Source organism: Diospyros lotus, chromosome 11 (genome assembly GCF_014633365.1).
Source record: "Diospyros lotus cultivar Yz01 chromosome 11, ASM1463336v1, whole genome shotgun sequence".
In the NCBI taxonomy this organism is placed as follows: Eukaryota; Viridiplantae; Streptophyta; class Magnoliopsida; order Ericales; family Ebenaceae; genus Diospyros; species Diospyros lotus.
This window is the reverse complement of record NC_068348.1, coordinates 27188806-27207554: the sequence shown is the minus strand read 5'-3', so window position 1 is coordinate 27207554 and position 18749 is coordinate 27188806. Positions and strand designations below refer to the sequence as shown.

The following is an 18749-nucleotide window of genomic DNA, read 5'->3' as shown; positions in this document are numbered from 1 at the left end:
GTCGCGACAAGGTCAACCCCAACAGTGTGTGGAATAGATTTTCCACGGGAGGTTGAGTATGTCAAAGAGATTTCTCAAGTTAGACATGTTACGTGTTGTCGTTGTCTGTATGTCATGCTTATATGTCATTCATGCATTGTGTAAACTATTTCATGCTTTCACTTAGATGTTTCATCATCTAATCTGGGTTATGCCCTTGGAACATTCAACGTTTCAGTCAGGGACAGTTGCGAGGTTGAGGACATGGCCGGTGGGGCCAGCGGTGTTTAGTGGACAATCGTTGTACCATTTTGGAGGTGTTAGTATTTATTTTGATATATGTATGAACGGTTGTATGACAACGCTGTATCATTTGATAGTTTGTAATACATATTTCGGTATGGGAATACCTTGTATGAAACTCGTGGTAGGCCGCGACATTTTGGCGTTGATTATTCCGTTGTGTTATATTATATCTCGTTTAATTTAAGCATATGATCTTGTTAGTTAAACAAGTAAGATTGGGGTTCTCGGGATTTTCACATACATGTGAAGATTGTTCTCATGGCGCCGTGTGTGGCAGACTAGAAAAAAAAAAGATTCTCGAAGATTCCCTTATAGTGACGCGCCCATGTAAAGCGGGGTGTTACAGCATTGATAGATTTAAATTAAAGTAGAGTTATCAATGGAGATTTATATTGGTGAATATGGAGTCATTAAGTTGCATATACTTTAAGTGCAACTGAAGATATCTACTATAGTAAACTTTGTGTGGATTTGGATGGTATATCCTATGGTGCAGTTTTAATTAGTATTTATAAGAAGATTAATTCTCCATGATTTTATTAGAAGAAAGAATTTTAGATAATTTCATATTTAAATTTCATATCAATATAGAGTTTGTTATAATTGTGACCTAGAATTCAAATTTATCTGTGATTGAAACTCTTAATTTAACCATGATTATGATTTCAAATTTAATTGTGATTAGGATATTAGTCAAATTTGATTTTAAGTAAAATTTATCTCATTTAGAGAAATATCCTTATGAATTATTTTCTAATCAGGATATGATTTCATGTGTATATTTATAGATGATTTTAGATTTATAAATAGGTGTCCAATACTCTGAAATTAGTTACAATTATATCATTTTTGTTGTAATAATATTTGCTTACTGATATTTTGGTGTAGTAATATCACTTTTGTACTAGTAATTATTTGCTTAATAATATTTTATTCTTTATGCACGCGATTTTTCTCGATTTAGGTTTTTCACATAAAAATTTGTATTTATATATAGTTGATTGGTTTAATTGTAGTTTATTGTCTCAAATTTCACAACATCTTACTCGAGAATAAAAAAAAATTACTCGAGTAATTGCATATCTCACTTAAGTAATATCTAATTTACTCAACTAATGTTGTATTAAATTTTAAAAAATTAATCTTTATAGATACCATTAAATATACATTTTAAGTATTTTATCCATAAACAAATTTATAAATTGACGTGATATTATAAAATTTATAATAATTTTAACAAAAATGAGCAATAATCAATAATAGGGATTAGAATTATTGTTAATTTTAAATAAGATTATTATGAATTATGTAATATTATTTTAATATATATAAATAATAATATAATAAAAATATAATAATAATTTAAAAGATATGAAAATTTATACACATTTCGAGTAATATAGAGAATAAAAACTTTTACATTTTACATATTATAAATTACAAAACGCACTATATAAATAGTGTTCTTAGAAGGTAGAAACCTCAATGTAAATTGGGATTTGTGATTCGAATTGAACTGAAGTTTCAAGAGGAGAGAAACGAAGAAGAGAGTCAAGACCACGCCCACAGTCGCCACCCACCACCGTTGCAAGCCTTCATCTTAGGTGAATCGTCGACAACTACTATCGCCTCTCGCCACCGCGGCACACCCACCCTAGCTCTCTCTCTGAAGTCAGCTTGTTGTCGCTGTAAGCCTTCATCTCAAGTGAGCCATCAACAACTACTACCGCCTCTCACCACTACCGCACACGCCCTCGCCCTCTCTGAAGCCCGCCTTCGCCGCAAGCCTTCATCTCAAGTGAATCGTCAACAGCTACTGTTGTCTCTTGTCGCTGCTGCACACCCTCTCATTCTCTAAATCCAGCCCGCCGCTGCTGTAAGCCTTCATCTTAGGTGAACCATCGACAGCTACTGCTGCCTCTCACCATCGCTGCACACCTCCTCCTTCTTGAGCTCAGGCTTGTCGAATCGAGCCTGCACTCAATAAAGCTCACATACTCAATTCGATTCAACCCTAGACGCCGATGATGAAAAGAAAACCTAGCGTCAGTTATTCCCCATTGCCAACCCACCACTCATATAATATGTTTAAACACACAAGTTAGTGTTTTTAAACCGAACCTGAAGTGTGGTATATTAAATTTAGCTAGAATTATTTCCCCTTAAACCTTAAATCTGATGATGGGCTTGGGCAAGCCCAATCTGCAGATAAGCCCATTACCAACTCATCTTTCTGGCTCGCTCCCTCGAACCTTCTTCACAGGCGTTGACTATAGCATCGTCTTTTCTACGTCCTTTATGCATCTATTTTTCCCTGCAAATGGCTTTATAATCTATACAAATAAATTTTTTTTACAAAGAATAACGTGGGTATTTATGGGTTCTTTTAATTTTAAATTTTGAAAATTGTAACTATTCCACCATTTTGATCGGTGGCCGAGCTAAGAAAGAATTTTAATCCAGACTAAATTATAATTTTAGTCATGATCAAATTATAAAAATTATAATTATCTATAGTAATATATATAAAAAATCAAAAAATAAAAAAGTCAGTTGGCCTGGCCCCAGCTGACCTAATTTTGATAGAATTTATTTTTATACAAAAACTTGACAAGAGATGACACTTTCCCCGGATCCTCCAACCCCCACAAATGAAGCCATCAGTTAAGGTATAATGGTGGAATTAAATTATCAAATTCGATCTCTCTTCCTCTGCAACCATGGGACTTTGAAGTTGACCAGTTATCTAGTTCAATGCAAAATCCCTCTTGATTGACGCAAAAGCTTCACATATATTCCAGGACTCCCTAAATAGAGCAAAGCCAATGGTATCTCTCCTTCCAAGCAATGAAGAAAGTCTGCTTTGGAACAAAGTTTCAAGCCACCAACCCTTTTTCTTTCATTTGAGTGGCCCCCAAGCCTTCCTTCTCCCTGCGCGGCGGTTCCGGCGACCACCATGGCCAAGAACCACCACTGGCTTCCACTAATCTTGTCTCTTATCACAGCCCTTGGATTGGCCGCCTCCTCATTGTGCATCGTCTCTGAATTCAAGAGAACAAAGGTGAGTTCTTGCTTCTATATATCTCCTAGCAACCGATACTTTTTCTTTCTTTGAATCAATCTTTTCATTTCTTCTTTTCGTCCCTGAAGAGGAAGGATCTGAAGCTGGACGGCAAGCTGTGTCATCTTCCCGGAAGCCATGCATTTGGGTTTGGGATTGCAGCGTTAATCTGCCTGTTCGCCGCGCAGGTTGCCGGAAACTTCATAGTCTGCAGAAACTCATGCTCAGGGGAGAAGAGAACAAGATGCAAGGCTAGAAAACCAGCTCTTTCCACCATTTTTCTGTTGCTTTCATGGTAGGTTATCTTTCTCTTGTCACATTATCCCAACCTTTTTTTCATATGAGAATTGTTCATAATTGGCTTCACTCGCACCTCATCTTTGAACAATCCAAGACAACCACCAACTTCATATCAATCTCGGCTCTCTTATCCTTACCTTTCTTGTTTTCTTTCAAACTACCATTCTATCTGAGTTGAGTTGACAGCTGGGATTCATTGGACAGGCTCCTAGAAGGAACCTTACCACATGGGCCAGGCTGGGGGGATCCTAATTTCTTAATCAGATTCTAGGATTCAACAGCTGGAACTAGGAAAGCAATTAAATGCAAAGGGAAACATGGTTTGAAACAATTAAGATAAACAAGTAATGGAATTCAATGTTTTTGCAGGATCAGCTTTGGAATTGCAGCCATATTGTTAAGTGTGGCCTCAAGCATGAACAGAAGGCAGCCTTATGGGAAGGGATGGCTAGATGGGGACTGCTATGTAGTCAAAGATGGGGTATATATTGGGGCAGCCACGCTAGCTCTGGTCTGTGTGGCTTCAGCACTTGCCTCAGCTGTCATATCAATTAGGAAGAGCCAAACTGAGCAAGGCCAGAAGATTCATGCACAAGTTTGATCAAGAAATTGGGTTAAAGAGAAGATAGATAGACAAGTATTATCACAGAAAGAGAGCAATTCAAGAGGGTAAGGAAGGGAAATCACCGTAAATCAAGGGGACCCACAAGAGAAAAAAGCCACAGGCTAATGAAATCAGCAGAAGAATAGAAAGTTGCAAGTGTTCCAATATGACGTTGACTTGAGGGATAGAAGATGAGAGAATTATTCTTGCCCACTTGGGCTTATAGTCCTTTCTATGGTGTCAAATGGGAGGACTAATAATTCTAAGCAACCCACCACTCAGAAGGGTGGCTTGTTTTGCATGTATTCCTTTTGTGTTTGGAAATTGTAGAGGATAGGGCCTGCGATGTGGGTCCCATTGGTTTAGATTTAGCTTTCTGTTCCAGTCCTATTGTAGTCTAAATACATGATGGCATATATAGCTGTCGAGCCCGATTAGAAAATGGTCCATCGAATGCGTCTTCTGCTCTCAGTAGTCTCAATCCCAAAAGAAAAATGACCACAAAGATCATAAAATGATGGACTAGCTTTCTCATTTTCTCTTTGCGATGAGAGACTGATTTACTATGAGCATTAAGAGCATAGTAAACTACTTTATATCCAAATTCAATAATTTGTCCAAAGAAAATGACCCACAAGAGCTTGTATTTCTCAGGAAGAAAGAGCAAATATGCTAAAATTAATAGATTTTAAATTCCAATTACAACCACGAGAATTATACATCTACTTCGGGAGAGCAGCCAACACCTGACTTGTAGCCGAGTAATAGGTAAAATCGGGCAGCTTAGCTTGGTCAATCCAAACCATTTTACAACTCCATCTCCATTCGTTCCAAATATGTCCCAAAATGTATAAACGGGTAAATATTTTGAAAATCCAACTGAAGAGCATGTCAGGCAAATACCAGGTTTAGCAGAACTTTAGCTTTGTATGACGCTCATCATAATCGCCTTTTCATGTTGTCAGTATGGAATGGTCGAGATTCATTCTAAAAGCAGCTAGCTTTACCTTTCCATCATTCAAAGTTGCAATAAATTGCATTTAAGGAACCTTCCCATATATCATAAAGCATCTTGCTAAAGGCTATGATGGAATTACCAAAAAGACTAACATGTCCTGCAATACCTTCAGCAAAGTTTTTGTATGCTCATGCTCCAAAATAGCCGCAAATCTGGATGATATTACAAAATTGCTCCCACACTCGCAGGTTTGCAACTGTGAACTAGTGTCACAGATTGTTCACTGTTTGTTTGCTTCAAGGAAACTAAAGCAAAGATAAAGCTGAGGCGGTTTCAAACTGATTCAACTATAATCTCCACAAAAGTCCATTCATGGATGATTGCAGCCTAAAAGAGTACCAGTAAGGCGAGCCCATATATACCCAAAAAAAAGAAGGGCATGAGCCCACCGTATCAGTAACTACTACCAACTAACTAGCCACTTGCCACAATTTCCACACCTATGATCTTGAAGCTCATCACTGGAACAACATTGAGCAATGATGATAACAAATGTCAATGGCATAACCGTAATACACTGGCAAACATGCACCTTTAAAGCATTAAAAATTCAAATGTCAGTGTGCCAGTTTCCTCCGCCCCTTCCATGGTAGTTATATCCCCTTCCCCGGCTATATGAGCCCCTATAGTTATCACTGCGTCCTGCACCATAGCCTCCATACCAAAGATGAGGTCTCTGGTGAAAACTGCCAAAGGTCTGAGAAAAATAATAAACTCAATAAGTCATAAATAAAATTAAAATACTGCAATTTTTCTTCTCTAAGTACATAAATAGATCATTTAAGCCCTTTATCATTCTAGATGTGAATATGATTATAATTGGCAAACCTCAGTATCCTGCTTCATTCGCTCTGAGAACCGATTATGTCCATTCCTTGGTCCATTGCCCTGGACAAATGATTTGCGCGAGAGTGTATCAAAGAACTCATCCTTCTTGTATGCCGGCTGCACACAGATCCGAAAAAGGATTGGTTTCAATTTGGTATACAATATAGACATTGGCCATTGCTTTTTACACAATCTATTAACTCTAGTGCTGTTGTGTTGGAAAAAATAACAAAAAGTAGAATCTGGGTACTAGATATACAAAACTTTCCAAGGCATACTTTAGGATCAAGCTTGGGTAATACTAGGCCATAAGCCCCCATATGACCAAAGTTTTGACCGCCTGCATTCTCCTCGATCCCCTTGGTTTGGTTCCCATTCTTTGCACCAAGATAACCCCATACTTCTTCCTTTTTAAACTTCTCATTCATGGCCTCAAAATCAAATTCTTCAGTGAACTGCAGCATTGAATGTTTAGTTTTCATAAAACCTTGGGACAAACAACAAAATTCAGGTGCAGGAGGTAAGAACATGTTTTGAACCATAACATAGCACAACTAGGAACCAGTATCATATATAAATACTTCAATTAATAAAAAAAGATGAGGGAATAAAGCTTATCAACCATACAGGAAGAATTAATTTTGAACCAGCCACCAACCCTTGAGAAGCCAGCAAGTCCCAAAAACAATAATCTAGAAGTTTAACGAACCAGTATTGTTCTCAAAGGGCAGCAGATGCACCCAAGTGGCCATCTATTTCAGTTACATCTAAGGGTGCGTTTGATTGCAAGGGTAGAATTTGGGTGGAAAGAAAATGAATTTCAGAGAATTGAATTCCAGGGAAATTGAATTCGTGGAAATTAGAAGTTTAAGCTGTTTGATTGGTATAATTTTCTACCTGGAAAATGATGTTATTTTTTATCTTTTAGTGTTTGATTGGTAATATTTTTTATAGAATTTGGTCATTTTCCTGGCATTTCGTGTTTGATAGACATCATTTTCCATGAAAAATAATACATTTTTCATGGAATTCAATGGTGAAAATGTATTAAAAAATACTTAATTTTATACAGAAAAATCAAAATAATAACATATTTTAAGTTAACTAAATTATTTTCTCAAAGAAACAAAACCACAAAATTAAAAAAAATTTATTTTCCAAACTTATTAATTTATACGTGATTTTTTATTTTTTTTTTCTATACATTTTCTTTTCCATGGGTCCTTTTGTTCAGCTCTAGCAATAAGCCTAAGCACTGGAAGCAATTTTGAGAACTTTCGGAAACAAAATTATGAGTGCCTAAGCCTAAGCAGTGGAAGAATGGCGCACAGTGGGCTTCAATTGCCTGGAAAATCAGAGCTCCTCCCCCCCAAAGGAATTTCATTTCCTTGATTTGAAGGAAAAAGTCATCACGTGAGGAGAAATGGGAAAATAAGTTCCCTGGAAAAAATTAGTTGTCAAACAGTGCAAGGGTGGAAAATTAGGTGGAAAAAAGGTCTTTTCCAAGGAAAAAAATGACTATCAAACAGAGCCTAAGAGTCCCATAAGCTATTGAGCATATAAGAGGGGGCAGTACTCGGTTTTAGTAAAACACCATTGCAGGTTCAAATCAGATAAGGGTATGATCTATTTTTAAAAGAACCCAACCTGACTAAATATATTTTCCCAAAAGTATCATCGATATTTTAGTGCAACACAAAAATATAATTCATGTGCAAGATTAAATTCTTATAGCCATGATAGTCTCCCAAGTAGTATTAGCTACCTAACTGAAACTCATGCCACCCTAACTCTTAAATTGAATGGGCAGTATGCCTGGTTCAAACAACAGAAACGATAAATGCGCATGAGATTTTGGGACAAAACTCAATGCCGCTATTGGAAGGGTCCCTACTCAGGTCAAATAGCACTAGGCAAAGCCACCACATACCAGACTATTATCATTTCATTTCTACATTTTATTCAAAGAATAGATTCCACAAGTTTCCCATGCCAGAGAAACCATGTTTTAACTCCAGGACCCAGCAAGATGTTAAATAAAAGACACAGGCACCAGATCATGAACTTTCTTTGTTTTGGTCAAAGAAAGACAGAGGAGGGCATGTTTCCCATGCTGCGGAAATCCTGTTGCAATGCCAAGATCCAACAATTTGAAGTTTCAGCATTATGAGGAATCAAATTTATATTGTTTTCTAACTTAATGATCAACAGGTTATGCTTTTTCATCTTCCAAACTATAAGTAGTAATGTGTTTGCAGTTTCATTGATACCAATCAAAATAATAAAAATGTGAGTATGACAGATTTTAAAACAGACACAAGCATCAAGATAATTATATCCTTTGTTATGCCTTACAAGGGCTTGCACAACTTACCCATATAAGAGAAACACTCAAGTTTTAACCAGAAGATCCTACAAATCTGCAAGCAACAAGCCGCGAAAATGGCAGATCTAGGAATGACAACATGCTGGCATAGGACAAGGAAACACCGTTCCCACCTAAAGCCAACACTGCAGTTTCTCACCCATACCCAACCCAACCCCGAACTTGACCTGTCCCACTCCACTTAGCATTGAGAAGATTTGAAAAATTCAGCAGAGAGAGAGACAGAGAGAGAATATTGAGGAGGATAGATAGGGAATATTAAGGAGGATCAAGGTAAGAGGGTTGAAGTGGAGATCTGTGTCCAGCACTTCATGCAATCTTAAAATCCCTCTAAAGCTAAAGTAAAGTCTTATTCAATGACTAAAATACCATCTTTGTTGTATGGCTTAGAATGTTGGATATAAGTACCAACATGTGCAAAATATGAGCATAACTGACATGAAAATGTTATAGTAAATACGTCACCATATAGGAAAAGACAAAATAAGAAATTAATATATCTAATAAAATTGGAACAAAGCCTATTGAATATGAGATGTGGAAGACAATTAAGATGGTCTGAAATCTGAAGAAAAGACCAACAGATTAGCAGCAAATGGATGAAATGAAAGAAATTCAAATGAGGTAGAGGAAGACCAAACAAAAAGTCGTGGAAAATGCTTAAAACATAATATAGGATATAATGACTTTGCAGAGGACATGGCCATAGATAGAGATCTATAAGTCTAGAATAGCCAACCCCACTTATTGGCATAAAGGCAATTTCAAATGCTCAATCACAACTCAAGGAAATATGTAAATACAACAAGCTGTATGCAAATGTATCGCCAGCACATGTTTCCAAGAAGACCACAAAATTTACTGATGTGAAGATGAAGATCTGAGCCTATAGATTGAGATTCTATCTAAGAACATATGGGACCCATAAAATCAAACAGAACAGAAATACTATTTCATTTTTGGTCAAAGAAAACCACATTCAAAGTTCAACCATCACACCATCTCAGGAATTTCTCCCGCTGCAAGTTGAAGACCAAAGCTAATAAAGTTTTTAACCTCACAGGCCTTGCAGGAACAGAGAAGAGCTCAACCGCAACAGCATAAATTAGAAGAAAAGATCTAAGATTGAAAGAGAGGGAAAGATCTGAAGAGTGTAACTCTGGAACAGATTAAGAGACATTCTAGGGATTTTGTGTGCGCACACATGTGAGAGAGAGTGTGCATGGATTCTTTTAGAGCAGGTATGGTGAGACCAGGTCATTGCTTCTCATCTCCGAATTCAGCCCTTACCCACAGTTAGGGGGCAGGGCTGGGGCCCAGGATATCAGGTTATATTGCCATCTCTAGGTGGATCATCAGAGAGGTAAGGGAATATTAGCAAACAAGGGGATTCCTTCTTGTGTCATACCATTGTCACAGCTACACTTACCAGGCAGCTATGTCCCATTCAATCTTCTAGGAAAGTTAAACCCAATGCTGGGGGAGAGAACTATAAATCACTGGTGCCAAGCCATATGGGGGCCAAGGTACAGACCGATAAATATACATATTTTTTACAATGTATAACAAATGAACAAGATTGGCCCCATTGCCTTTGAGGCTTACACCTTGCCCAAAGTTAATCTCTTTCTAACAAAATTGTATGAAGATTGGACGATGTCAAAGTTGATCTTTATCCATAATGAACTGTAATTTTACTAGGATCATAGTTTAAAATATACATATATAGACATCCAACTTCTCTTTCCTATCCATTTCTGAACTGAGGTTCACTTGTAATTCTAAAATATTTAATCTAATTAATAAAATGCACTCTCCTGTTTGCATCATTCCAGAGGTTAGACTTGCTATGCAAATCACTTTTTCCAACATCATCAATGACCAAGAAGCATAAGACCCTGTATCTACTGTTACCAATCTTCTTTCGCAATTGAGATCTGAGGGTGATAGTTGCCTTCTCCTCATTAATGTATAAGGCTCAAGCAACAATCAGCTTATTTATCATGAGCAAAGGAAACTCCGACAGTTAACATCAAAATAAAGGAGACATTTGCATAGAAGTATTTAGCATATCAATATTAGATCCAGGTGAACCATCATATTTATTTCTTAGAAAAATTTCTTTCACTGTTATTAAACCTAAAGAATTGTAAAAGGTGATATTGTGAAGTCAAAATATAACATATCAACTGAAATTAAGCATCATTGAGAGAAACGATAACAACCTGTTGCGTAGAGGGTGGCAAGGGCAGCAGCGGCGCTTGAACTGCTGAAGTAGTAACCAGGGAAGGCAAATTTACGGATGCTGTATCCAGGGCAAGCATATCTTTCTCAACAGAATGGGGATTCTGTACAGAAGAAAGCAGAGAAGGACTAGTCTGTGCTAATTGATCTGGAGTTAACAAAGTATGCTGCAATTTTATCAAAGGGGCTGATGCAGAATCTGCAATAGAAGAGGTAGAATATGGCAATGACTGAACAGAAAGGGCTGGTATTGAGCCAGAACCAGCATTACCAACAACTGAAGCATCAGTAACATTCAAATCTTGGGATGATGAAACAAATGGAAACCTGTTTAATCTATTAGCAGTCAGAAGTGAAAGGTGAGAAGGCATACTGGAAGAGTAAGAAGGCTGTTCTGGAGCAAGAGCAGGGGTAACATTTAAATGTACAGAACTAGAAGTAGTAAGTAAAGATGCAGGAGCAACATCTGATGGATACATCAATCCAGAGGCCGTGGATGGAAGAGTAGTAGAAGGCTGCAAATAAGTTTGCATTGCTGCAGGCAATGAAGTTGTCGTAGAGGAGCTAGGAACTAACGGGTTAGAAAATTGTGTAGCATAAGGGATATTGCTTGATGCTTCATTATACCCTGGCCAATAAGTGGGTGAGGTTGACAATTTGACATTTTGAGTTGATTGCAAAGACCCCACCGGGTTTCCAGATTGATATGACGGCAATGGGATAGGATAAGTTAAATTTGCTGAAGTAAAGGGTTCCTGGTAAGGACTTAATTGTGCCAAGGATCCACTGCCAACTGAAACTGATTTTGATAAATTTGAAGCGCCCACCAAGCTATGTGACTGCAAAAGAAGGGAAATACGAATATCTGAGAACAGCTAACAGAAAGACCCATACAAAATGCATCCATTCAGGTAGCCAAATGGGACATTAATACCTTTATGATGGCAGGATCATTTTGTATCAGCTCCTCTCTTTGAACAGGTGGCGAGGACTTCACTTGCAAATCCTGAAATTCACAAACAACATAAGAAAAATCAGTGGTGAATAACAAGATAAAGACTACTCCTACAAGCTTGATTGTAATTGGCATCAAGCTGGAATCATCTTAGGCCTTCACAATATGTATGATACACACACGTACAAATACTAATACTCCCTTGGTCAAACTACCTACAGACTAAGCAAGCCATAATATCCATTTATGGTAATAGCAATACCACAAAAAACCATCATAAAAGGGACAGACTCTGAACTAAGACGAAAAACTTATATATCTAAAGAACGCATCTGTGATCCAGAAACTGCAATAAAGAAGATGTGCAAACCCAAGGAGTCCTCTCTCAACCAGGATCACATAAATAATAATGGTTTCCTTCAACCAATAAATAGAATGCTCTATAATTCTTCTTGCATCATAGGCTCTACAGAACTCAAAAATGGCTGACATTCTACGTTCTCCCCTTCTCAGACAGATGTAAGACCACAACCATAAGAGATCCAAACTGATGCCGACATCCATCGGCCAGAAAAGCAAACATCTTCCGAATCCGAACACCAAAAAAAGAAAAAGTCAAAAATGGAAAACAGCCCCCATTTTCTGAAAAATTACTCCATAGAAAAAAATCAGAAAACATGTTCAAATACAAAAATTTCCTAAATGGATAACAGAAAATCTGGTTTTCCAATTTTTCAAATTTGAACAGAAATTGAAAAACTATTCAAAGTTGTTTCCCAAATTTTCCTCACTAATTTTTAGCCAAATGAAAAGCGGTTTCCACATCTTTTCTAATTTTGAGCAAAAAAATATTAAATTCTATTTTATATTAATAAGAATATAAACAGTAAAAATGTCAATTTCAAATTTTACTTAAAAAATGGTAATATTATAGAAATATTAACAATATTAATAAAGAGTAAATTTGGAGTAATGGAAAATAATTTATGGGTAATGTCAATGGTTAAGCAACAATAAATGCACCTTGTTTTCAAACAAATTACATCTATTGTATATTGTTTTTAACATCCAAACAATTCTAGTGGTTGATTAAATGGTTCAAAACATGATGCATTTATGATCAACCAATAGAATTGTTAGAATGTTGAAAACAAGATGCAATAAAGGCACATTGTCTAAAAACAAGGTGCATATTGCTACTTAACTATTGCCCCTAAGGCAAGGGTTAGCATTACCCATAATTTATTATACTTCAATAATATAGTTTTAAATTTGATTAATAATAAATATATTATAATATGAAAATTTTAGATTATACAGGTGAACCTAGTGAACAAAGCTCTCTTAATTCAAACTCTAGGGAAGGTCAATTGTACACAACCTTACCCTTGCTTAGCAAAGAAGTTTATTGTCTTAAACATATGACCTGCAGGTCACAATTTAGCAACCTTACCATTGCATCAAGGCTCATAATAAATAGTCAAACCATTAATATTATAAATAGTAAAAAAAAAATTATAAATAGTAAATTGACTAATAATGAATAGTCAAAATATCAAATAAAAACAAATTTAATATTGATAAAATTTCTAGATATAAAAAAGAATAAAAATTATGATTAATACCACTAATGATTATCATTAAGCTTGTAATATTAGTAATATCATTGATATTGCATTGGTAACATTAATTTTATAATATTATCAATCTAAGTTATTCATCATTTTAATGTAATAATATCAATATAAATTATTATTATAACTAAAAGTATGATATATCAGTGTCATAAATATTGTATCAACAACATTAATTTTATAATAACACTAATATAATATTGCTATTTAATATTATAATAATATTATTAAGGCCAAAATCAAAATACCAAAAAATCCTGAACTGTGCCCCATGTATCAATTATATACTGAACTTTAACTTTTATTAAATATATACTTAAACTTTAATAACTGTAACAATTACATAACACCATCAAATTTAAACTATTGGCACAACTTTCCATCCAAAAAAATTTTATTTGTACAATAATTTATCAAAAAAATCAGAAAAATTAGATAATTCAAAAAAAAAAAGGGTAAATTGCACTCAGACACCTCCATTACTGACTTCCTCACTTAAAACCTAATTAAAAAAAAATAAAAAATAAAAATATTATCGATAGCTAGAACCCATCGCTGGTGATGGGTTTGAGCCGGTTGCTGGCCCAGTGGGTTCTTTGGAACCCACCAGTGATGGTTTCTCGAAACTGGCAGTTGGAGCCCATTGTCGATGGGTTCATCAGTGATTAGGATTGAGAGAGAGAGAGAGAGAGATTGAAATTGACTAAGGCTGAGCAAGGTGGTGGCAGGGAAGAAATGGTCCTCATTGCAAAAGAGAGAGAGAGAGAGACTGAGAGATAGTGGGACAGCGAGAGAGAGAGAGAGAGCAGAGGGACAATGGGGGGTTTTGGAGCCTTCAGGTATCTCCAAGAGATGGAAAGGCGATATACAGTGGTGTTGTTCTTCTTCTTTGTCTCGGATGATTGGGGTTTTGAAGTCTTTTTAGATCGGACAATTGTTGTTAAGGTTTAATTATCATTGTTATTGACAGAAGGGGTGTCTAAGCAAAAAAATGCAAACCACAAGGATTTCCAAAATCATTTATAAACCACAAGGATCTCTATGCAAATGGCCCAAACCACAATGGGTCTAAGTGCAATTTACCTTATTTCTTATATTGTTCAGTTAAATTTAGTTTTAATTTTACTTAATAATCATTTAATTAATTTAATTTAGCTTAATTAAGGTTTAATTGATGAAATTAGTAATAGAGGGGTCTAGGTGCAATTCACCATTTTTTTAATTTTCTCATTAATTTAGTTTAAGTAAGGCTTAATTGACAAAATTAGTAATAGAGGGACCTAAGAGCAATTCCCCATTTTTAATTTTCTTATTTTTCTGATTTTTTGATCAATTTTTGTAATAATAAAAAATTTAATTTTTGGATGGAAAGTTGTGTCCTCAATTCAAATTTGACAGTGTCATGTAATTGTTATAGTTATGAAAGTTCAAGTATATATTTGATATACTGGGCAAGTTCAGAAATTTTTTGGTAATTTGCTCTATTATTATTAACAATATATTGCAGTGCATAATAGTTTAAAACATGTTTTATATTTAACAATTGAAAGTATTTTTCAAATTTTCAATGGAAGCGGAAGACTGAAGATGAATTAGAAAATTTAGGGACCAAACAACCCCCAAATATCCCCAGCCAAACAAAATGAATGTGGAAACATCCCCAGCAAAACTTCAATTGAGCATATTTGGCCAGAGAACCATAACAAGACAGCTGACTCAGTGTACTAACAAATTAGAGGAAAAACAATATGTGCATCTTTGTAAGAATTACTGCCAAGATTAAAAGGAAATAACATTTCAGCAATAAAAAAAGTGTAAAGAAATAAATTCCCTAAATCAAATGGCTGAATCATGCAGAGAGGAGAAAGTAAGATTGCAATTTTTTCATCAAAGTGACATGTTTTGATAAAAATTCCAGTAAGGAGAGAGTGAAAAAACACAACCAAGTCATCAAAAGATAAATCTCAAGGATTTGACTCCCATGGGCATGACAAACCAAGCTTAGCTTAAAGATAAATCCCAAGGCTTGACTCCTACGAGTCCTGGTAACCCAAAATCATCCAAAGATAATCCCAAAGACAAGAATGTTGAATTCCCAGTTTACCTTAATATCATTTCCTCGAAACAAAATGTATTCATACACTTTGTCACTTGGAGGAACTTGTGGGCCATCTTTCTTTCGTCCTTCAGTTCCAAAAGACCTTACTGCAGTATCAAGGAATGCATGAAAGCATTAAGCTTTAACAGTAGGATTTGCACAAGACCAATTATTACAATAACAACCAGCAGTGTTCTCTGTGGCATAGAACAACACTCTTGAACCAAAATTGAACCAAATTATATAATACTTGGTAAGAAAATCATTCCTTATTAAATATAATGTTTCCTTGTGAAATATAATATTTCATCCTCATTTCTCAAAGACTTGAATTATAAAATATTCCTTTCTTGACAAAGAAAACATAAACAGAGTGAAAGCAATATCAATAGAGACTCATACCACTTAAGAAATCTAGAAACTCAACTGTCAAACATGTTTTGCTCTCTCATTGCTACAGAAAAAGAGAAGTGAACAGAAATGAAAGAAACATTACTACTGAAAGTAAACAAGAGTTCAGAAATGCTAATAATACAATGGAACACAGAACAGAACAAGAAAAAAAAAAACTTGTTTGCACTTATTGCCTAATAAGTAACACAAATTCAGGGACACAAGGTGGCAGTTTCATTTATCTTATGAATGAAAGCAAGGTCAAAATGTACACGGTGCATGCAAATATTCCATCCTATAAAATTAAAAGAGTTAATTCCTGATTAATTGAAGACCAATTCAAGAAAATCATAATAAAGTAGCACAAACTGTAGATTTTTATTTTTCTATTATTTGATAGCAGTTTCTTGAAAAAAAATGACCATGCCCTCACTGCTTGTGAGAAGAGTTCACTTTTCAGAAGATGATCTATTCACCCTACTGGAAATTCTATAGTAGTAAGAGATCTAGCACTAAATTAAAAAATTGGTTTATGTTGCATCACCATGGGCCCCATCAGAAACACCACTAAAATGGAAGTGGCAGAAAAAATTTGATAAAAGAGATTGGAAAGGTCAAGTCATTATAACAGAAAATTTAAATCCATTTATCACGACCTAGATAAATTAGGAAGTTATTAATTTTAATCTTTATTCAGTTGTTATTTACAATTACGTATTAGGAGTAGTTAGGTGTAGTGGAGCTGGAGTAGTGGGAGTGGAAGTGGTAACTGCTTTAACCACTATAAATAACTGTTGGATAGCTTTATATAAAGCTATAACCCACAGTGCAGAGCATATCATATGTGAAGTAAGGAATATCAAAATTCTAGTTTATTCCTCAATTCTCTGATTCTGCCCCTATTATTTTGTCTGTTTCTCCCTCATTTCTCTCGGTTTTCCCCTAATAATCTGTCAGTTTCTCCCTCATTCCCAATTCTATCTTCAAAGATAACCTTAGTTTGGACTAGGGTCCTGACACCATTGCAGATCAGGATGTACATATACAAAACGTCATGCACTTTGCATTAAAGTGCATTAGTTCAACCAATCAATCCTCTGAGTAGTTGCTTCAAATTAGACATATTACTTAGATAGGAAGAAAGATTTATAAAAGGGCATCCTAAATGCACAAGACTCCCCGCTTTTGAGAATGTTAAGAGGGCAGTTTTGACAATCTTACCCTTAACTTTTTGCAAATGGACTCTTTCTACAACTAAAAACCCATGACCTTCCGGTCACAAATGACCAAAATTACCTTTGCTACCAAAAATTGCCCTCAGAAAGATTTAGTACGGAACTACAAAACATGTTAGAACCAGAGACATTCAAGCATAATTCACAACTCTCATGAAATCCAGCATAACTTTAAGATTGGAGCATTTGTTTTCTTTAGACTCAAACTAAATACTGCATGGGAACAATAAATACACATGGATGGAAATATTTACCTAAATCCAATAAACGTTCATAGTGGAGGAGAACTAATATTTAACAAGACATACAAACATAAAAGCATGAACACGTGTATCCTGCACCTGTAATTTGGAATTAAAATTGCCTTTCAAAAAAATGTAGAATGCTGATTATTAATCTGAGTTATAGCTGCATAACTTGTAATAAGCTTGCCTCTTGTTGCCGCTTCTTTTTTAATGTCATATTTCTGTTGCATAACATAATTTACAGTTCCACACTAAATTTTTATAAGGGTAAGCCTTGATAACAAGGGTAAGATCACTACTTTGTGACTGAGAGAACATAAGTTCAGAAAACAGTCTCTTTCCAAAAAAAAAGAAAAGCAATGGTAAGGCTGCGAGGAACACGCGTCCATTTTTTTTTTTTTCTTTTTGTGCGGGTGTGGATGGGTGGGTGGGTGGGTTGGGGGGGTTGTTGTGGGCCATAATACTCTTCATATAAAGTTCCACCCGGTATTATCTGCACATCCTATTCAACCAGAACAATTCCAAACTGTTGTATTTAAACAAACTACGCTACGCAAACAAATGAAAACAAAAGGAAAAACTCAACTTCCCAAGCCCTATTTATCAGAACGTTGAAAACTGAAGAACACGTGCGTGCACGTACATACATGCACAAAACGATATTACCATAAATTCGTGAACAGGAGGAACGAAGCGTACCGTTCTTCAAGCCAAGGGTGGAATCTTGGGGGTTGAGGTAGTAAAGGACGCCCTCGTATCGGATCTCGAACTTCGACGTCAAACTGATGAAACTCCCTATGTACGAATCTACCGAAAAGGTAGAAGTTGATGGCGAAGGCGAAGGCGAAGACGAAGACGGCATCGACGCCAGCGGTGGCGGCGGGCGAATAGAAGACGAAGATTCGTTCGCCATTTGTGGGAAAACGAAGCCCTGTTGATCGGGAAACGGACGAGAAAAGGAAGGAAAGTTTTGGTGGCGTTTGTCGGTGAACCGGCCCTATAAAGAAGGGAGGTAGGGCTTCTCGATCCAAAATAGTTTTCCCTCTAATAATTTTTTTATTAGTAATTAATTATACTATCATATTTAAATTGCCTTTTAATACGTTATTCTTAAATTATTTGATTTAATTCTTAAAATTCATATTGTATTTATGAATATTAAAAAAATCATTTGTCCCTGTTGCGTCCTTTTCGTGCGGAATGCCCATTGGGCCTCTTTTCGCTTTTTATTTTTTGCCTAAGTTCTAGAACAATCCATCCTTTGCTTAACGTATAAGGAATATGGTATTTAGTTTCTCCAATAAATATTGTCATATTCCATTCTTCAATTATTGGCTTTTGTTCCTTTTAGTCCTTTGATTAATTAGGAGTTAATAATTAAATTAATGATGATAAGTAAAACAAATTTTTTATTACATATTAGATTAGTTTTTTTAAATTAAACACATAAAAGATCTCCAAAT

At 35.6% G+C, this 18749-nt stretch overlaps 2 protein-coding genes across 3 annotated transcripts; one reads left to right on the top strand and one right to left on the bottom strand.

Annotated features, from left to right (window-relative positions):
* The first annotated feature begins 2921 nt into the window (after positions 1-2921).
* On the top strand, positions 2922-4697 carry LOC127813039 (protein MODIFYING WALL LIGNIN-1). Its single transcript, XM_052353729.1, has 3 exons — positions 2922-3346; positions 3436-3641; positions 4016-4697. The coding sequence occupies exons 1-3, from the start codon at positions 3242-3244 to the stop codon at positions 4245-4247; spliced, it is 543 nt and encodes a 180-aa protein (XP_052209689.1). The 5' UTR covers positions 2922-3241; the 3' UTR covers positions 4248-4697.
* An 853-nt stretch (positions 4698-5550) lies between these two features.
* On the bottom strand, positions 5551-18307 carry LOC127813038 (decapping 5-like protein). 2 transcript variants are annotated; one of them, XM_052353728.1, is made up of 8 exons: positions 17986-18307; positions 15420-15520; positions 11661-11732; positions 11100-11565; positions 10708-10970; positions 6375-6551; positions 6097-6213; positions 5551-5965 (listed from the first exon to the last, which is right to left on the bottom strand). In XM_052353728.1, exons 1-8 carry the CDS (start codon positions 18197-18199, stop codon positions 5819-5821), a joined length of 1557 nt encoding a protein of 518 aa, XP_052209688.1. In that variant the 5' UTR covers positions 18200-18307; the 3' UTR covers positions 5551-5818. The 2 variants fall into 2 exon arrangements, with proteins under 2 accessions (XP_052209688.1, XP_052209687.1); XM_052353727.1 differs by having other exon boundaries at positions 10708-11565.
* Between the last annotated feature and the right edge of the window lie 442 nt (positions 18308-18749).

Excerpts from the sequence above, each read along its gene's own strand:
- LOC127813039 (XM_052353729.1), top strand. The coding sequence starts at position 3,242 with ATGGCCAAGAACCACCACTGGCTTCCACTAATCTTGTCTCTTATCACA. Across the intron at positions 3,347-3,435 it reads CTGAATTCAAGAGAACAAAG|AGGAAGGATCTGAAGCTGGA; the intron begins GTGAGTTCTTGC and ends TCGTCCCTGAAG. Across the intron at positions 3,642-4,015 it reads ATTTTTCTGTTGCTTTCATG|GATCAGCTTTGGAATTGCAG; the intron begins GTAGGTTATCTT and ends ATGTTTTTGCAG.
- LOC127813038 (XM_052353727.1), bottom strand. The coding sequence starts at position 18,199 with ATGGCGAACGAATCTTCGTCTTCTATTCGCCCGCCGCCACCGCTGGCG. Across the intron at positions 11,566-11,660 it reads ATGATCCTGCCATCATAAAG|TCACATAGCTTGGTGGGCGC; the intron begins GTATTAATGTCC and ends CTTCTTTTGCAG. Across the intron at positions 6,214-6,374 it reads TACCCAAGCTTGATCCTAAA|CCGGCATACAAGAAGGATGA; the intron begins GTATGCCTTGGA and ends ATCTGTGTGCAG.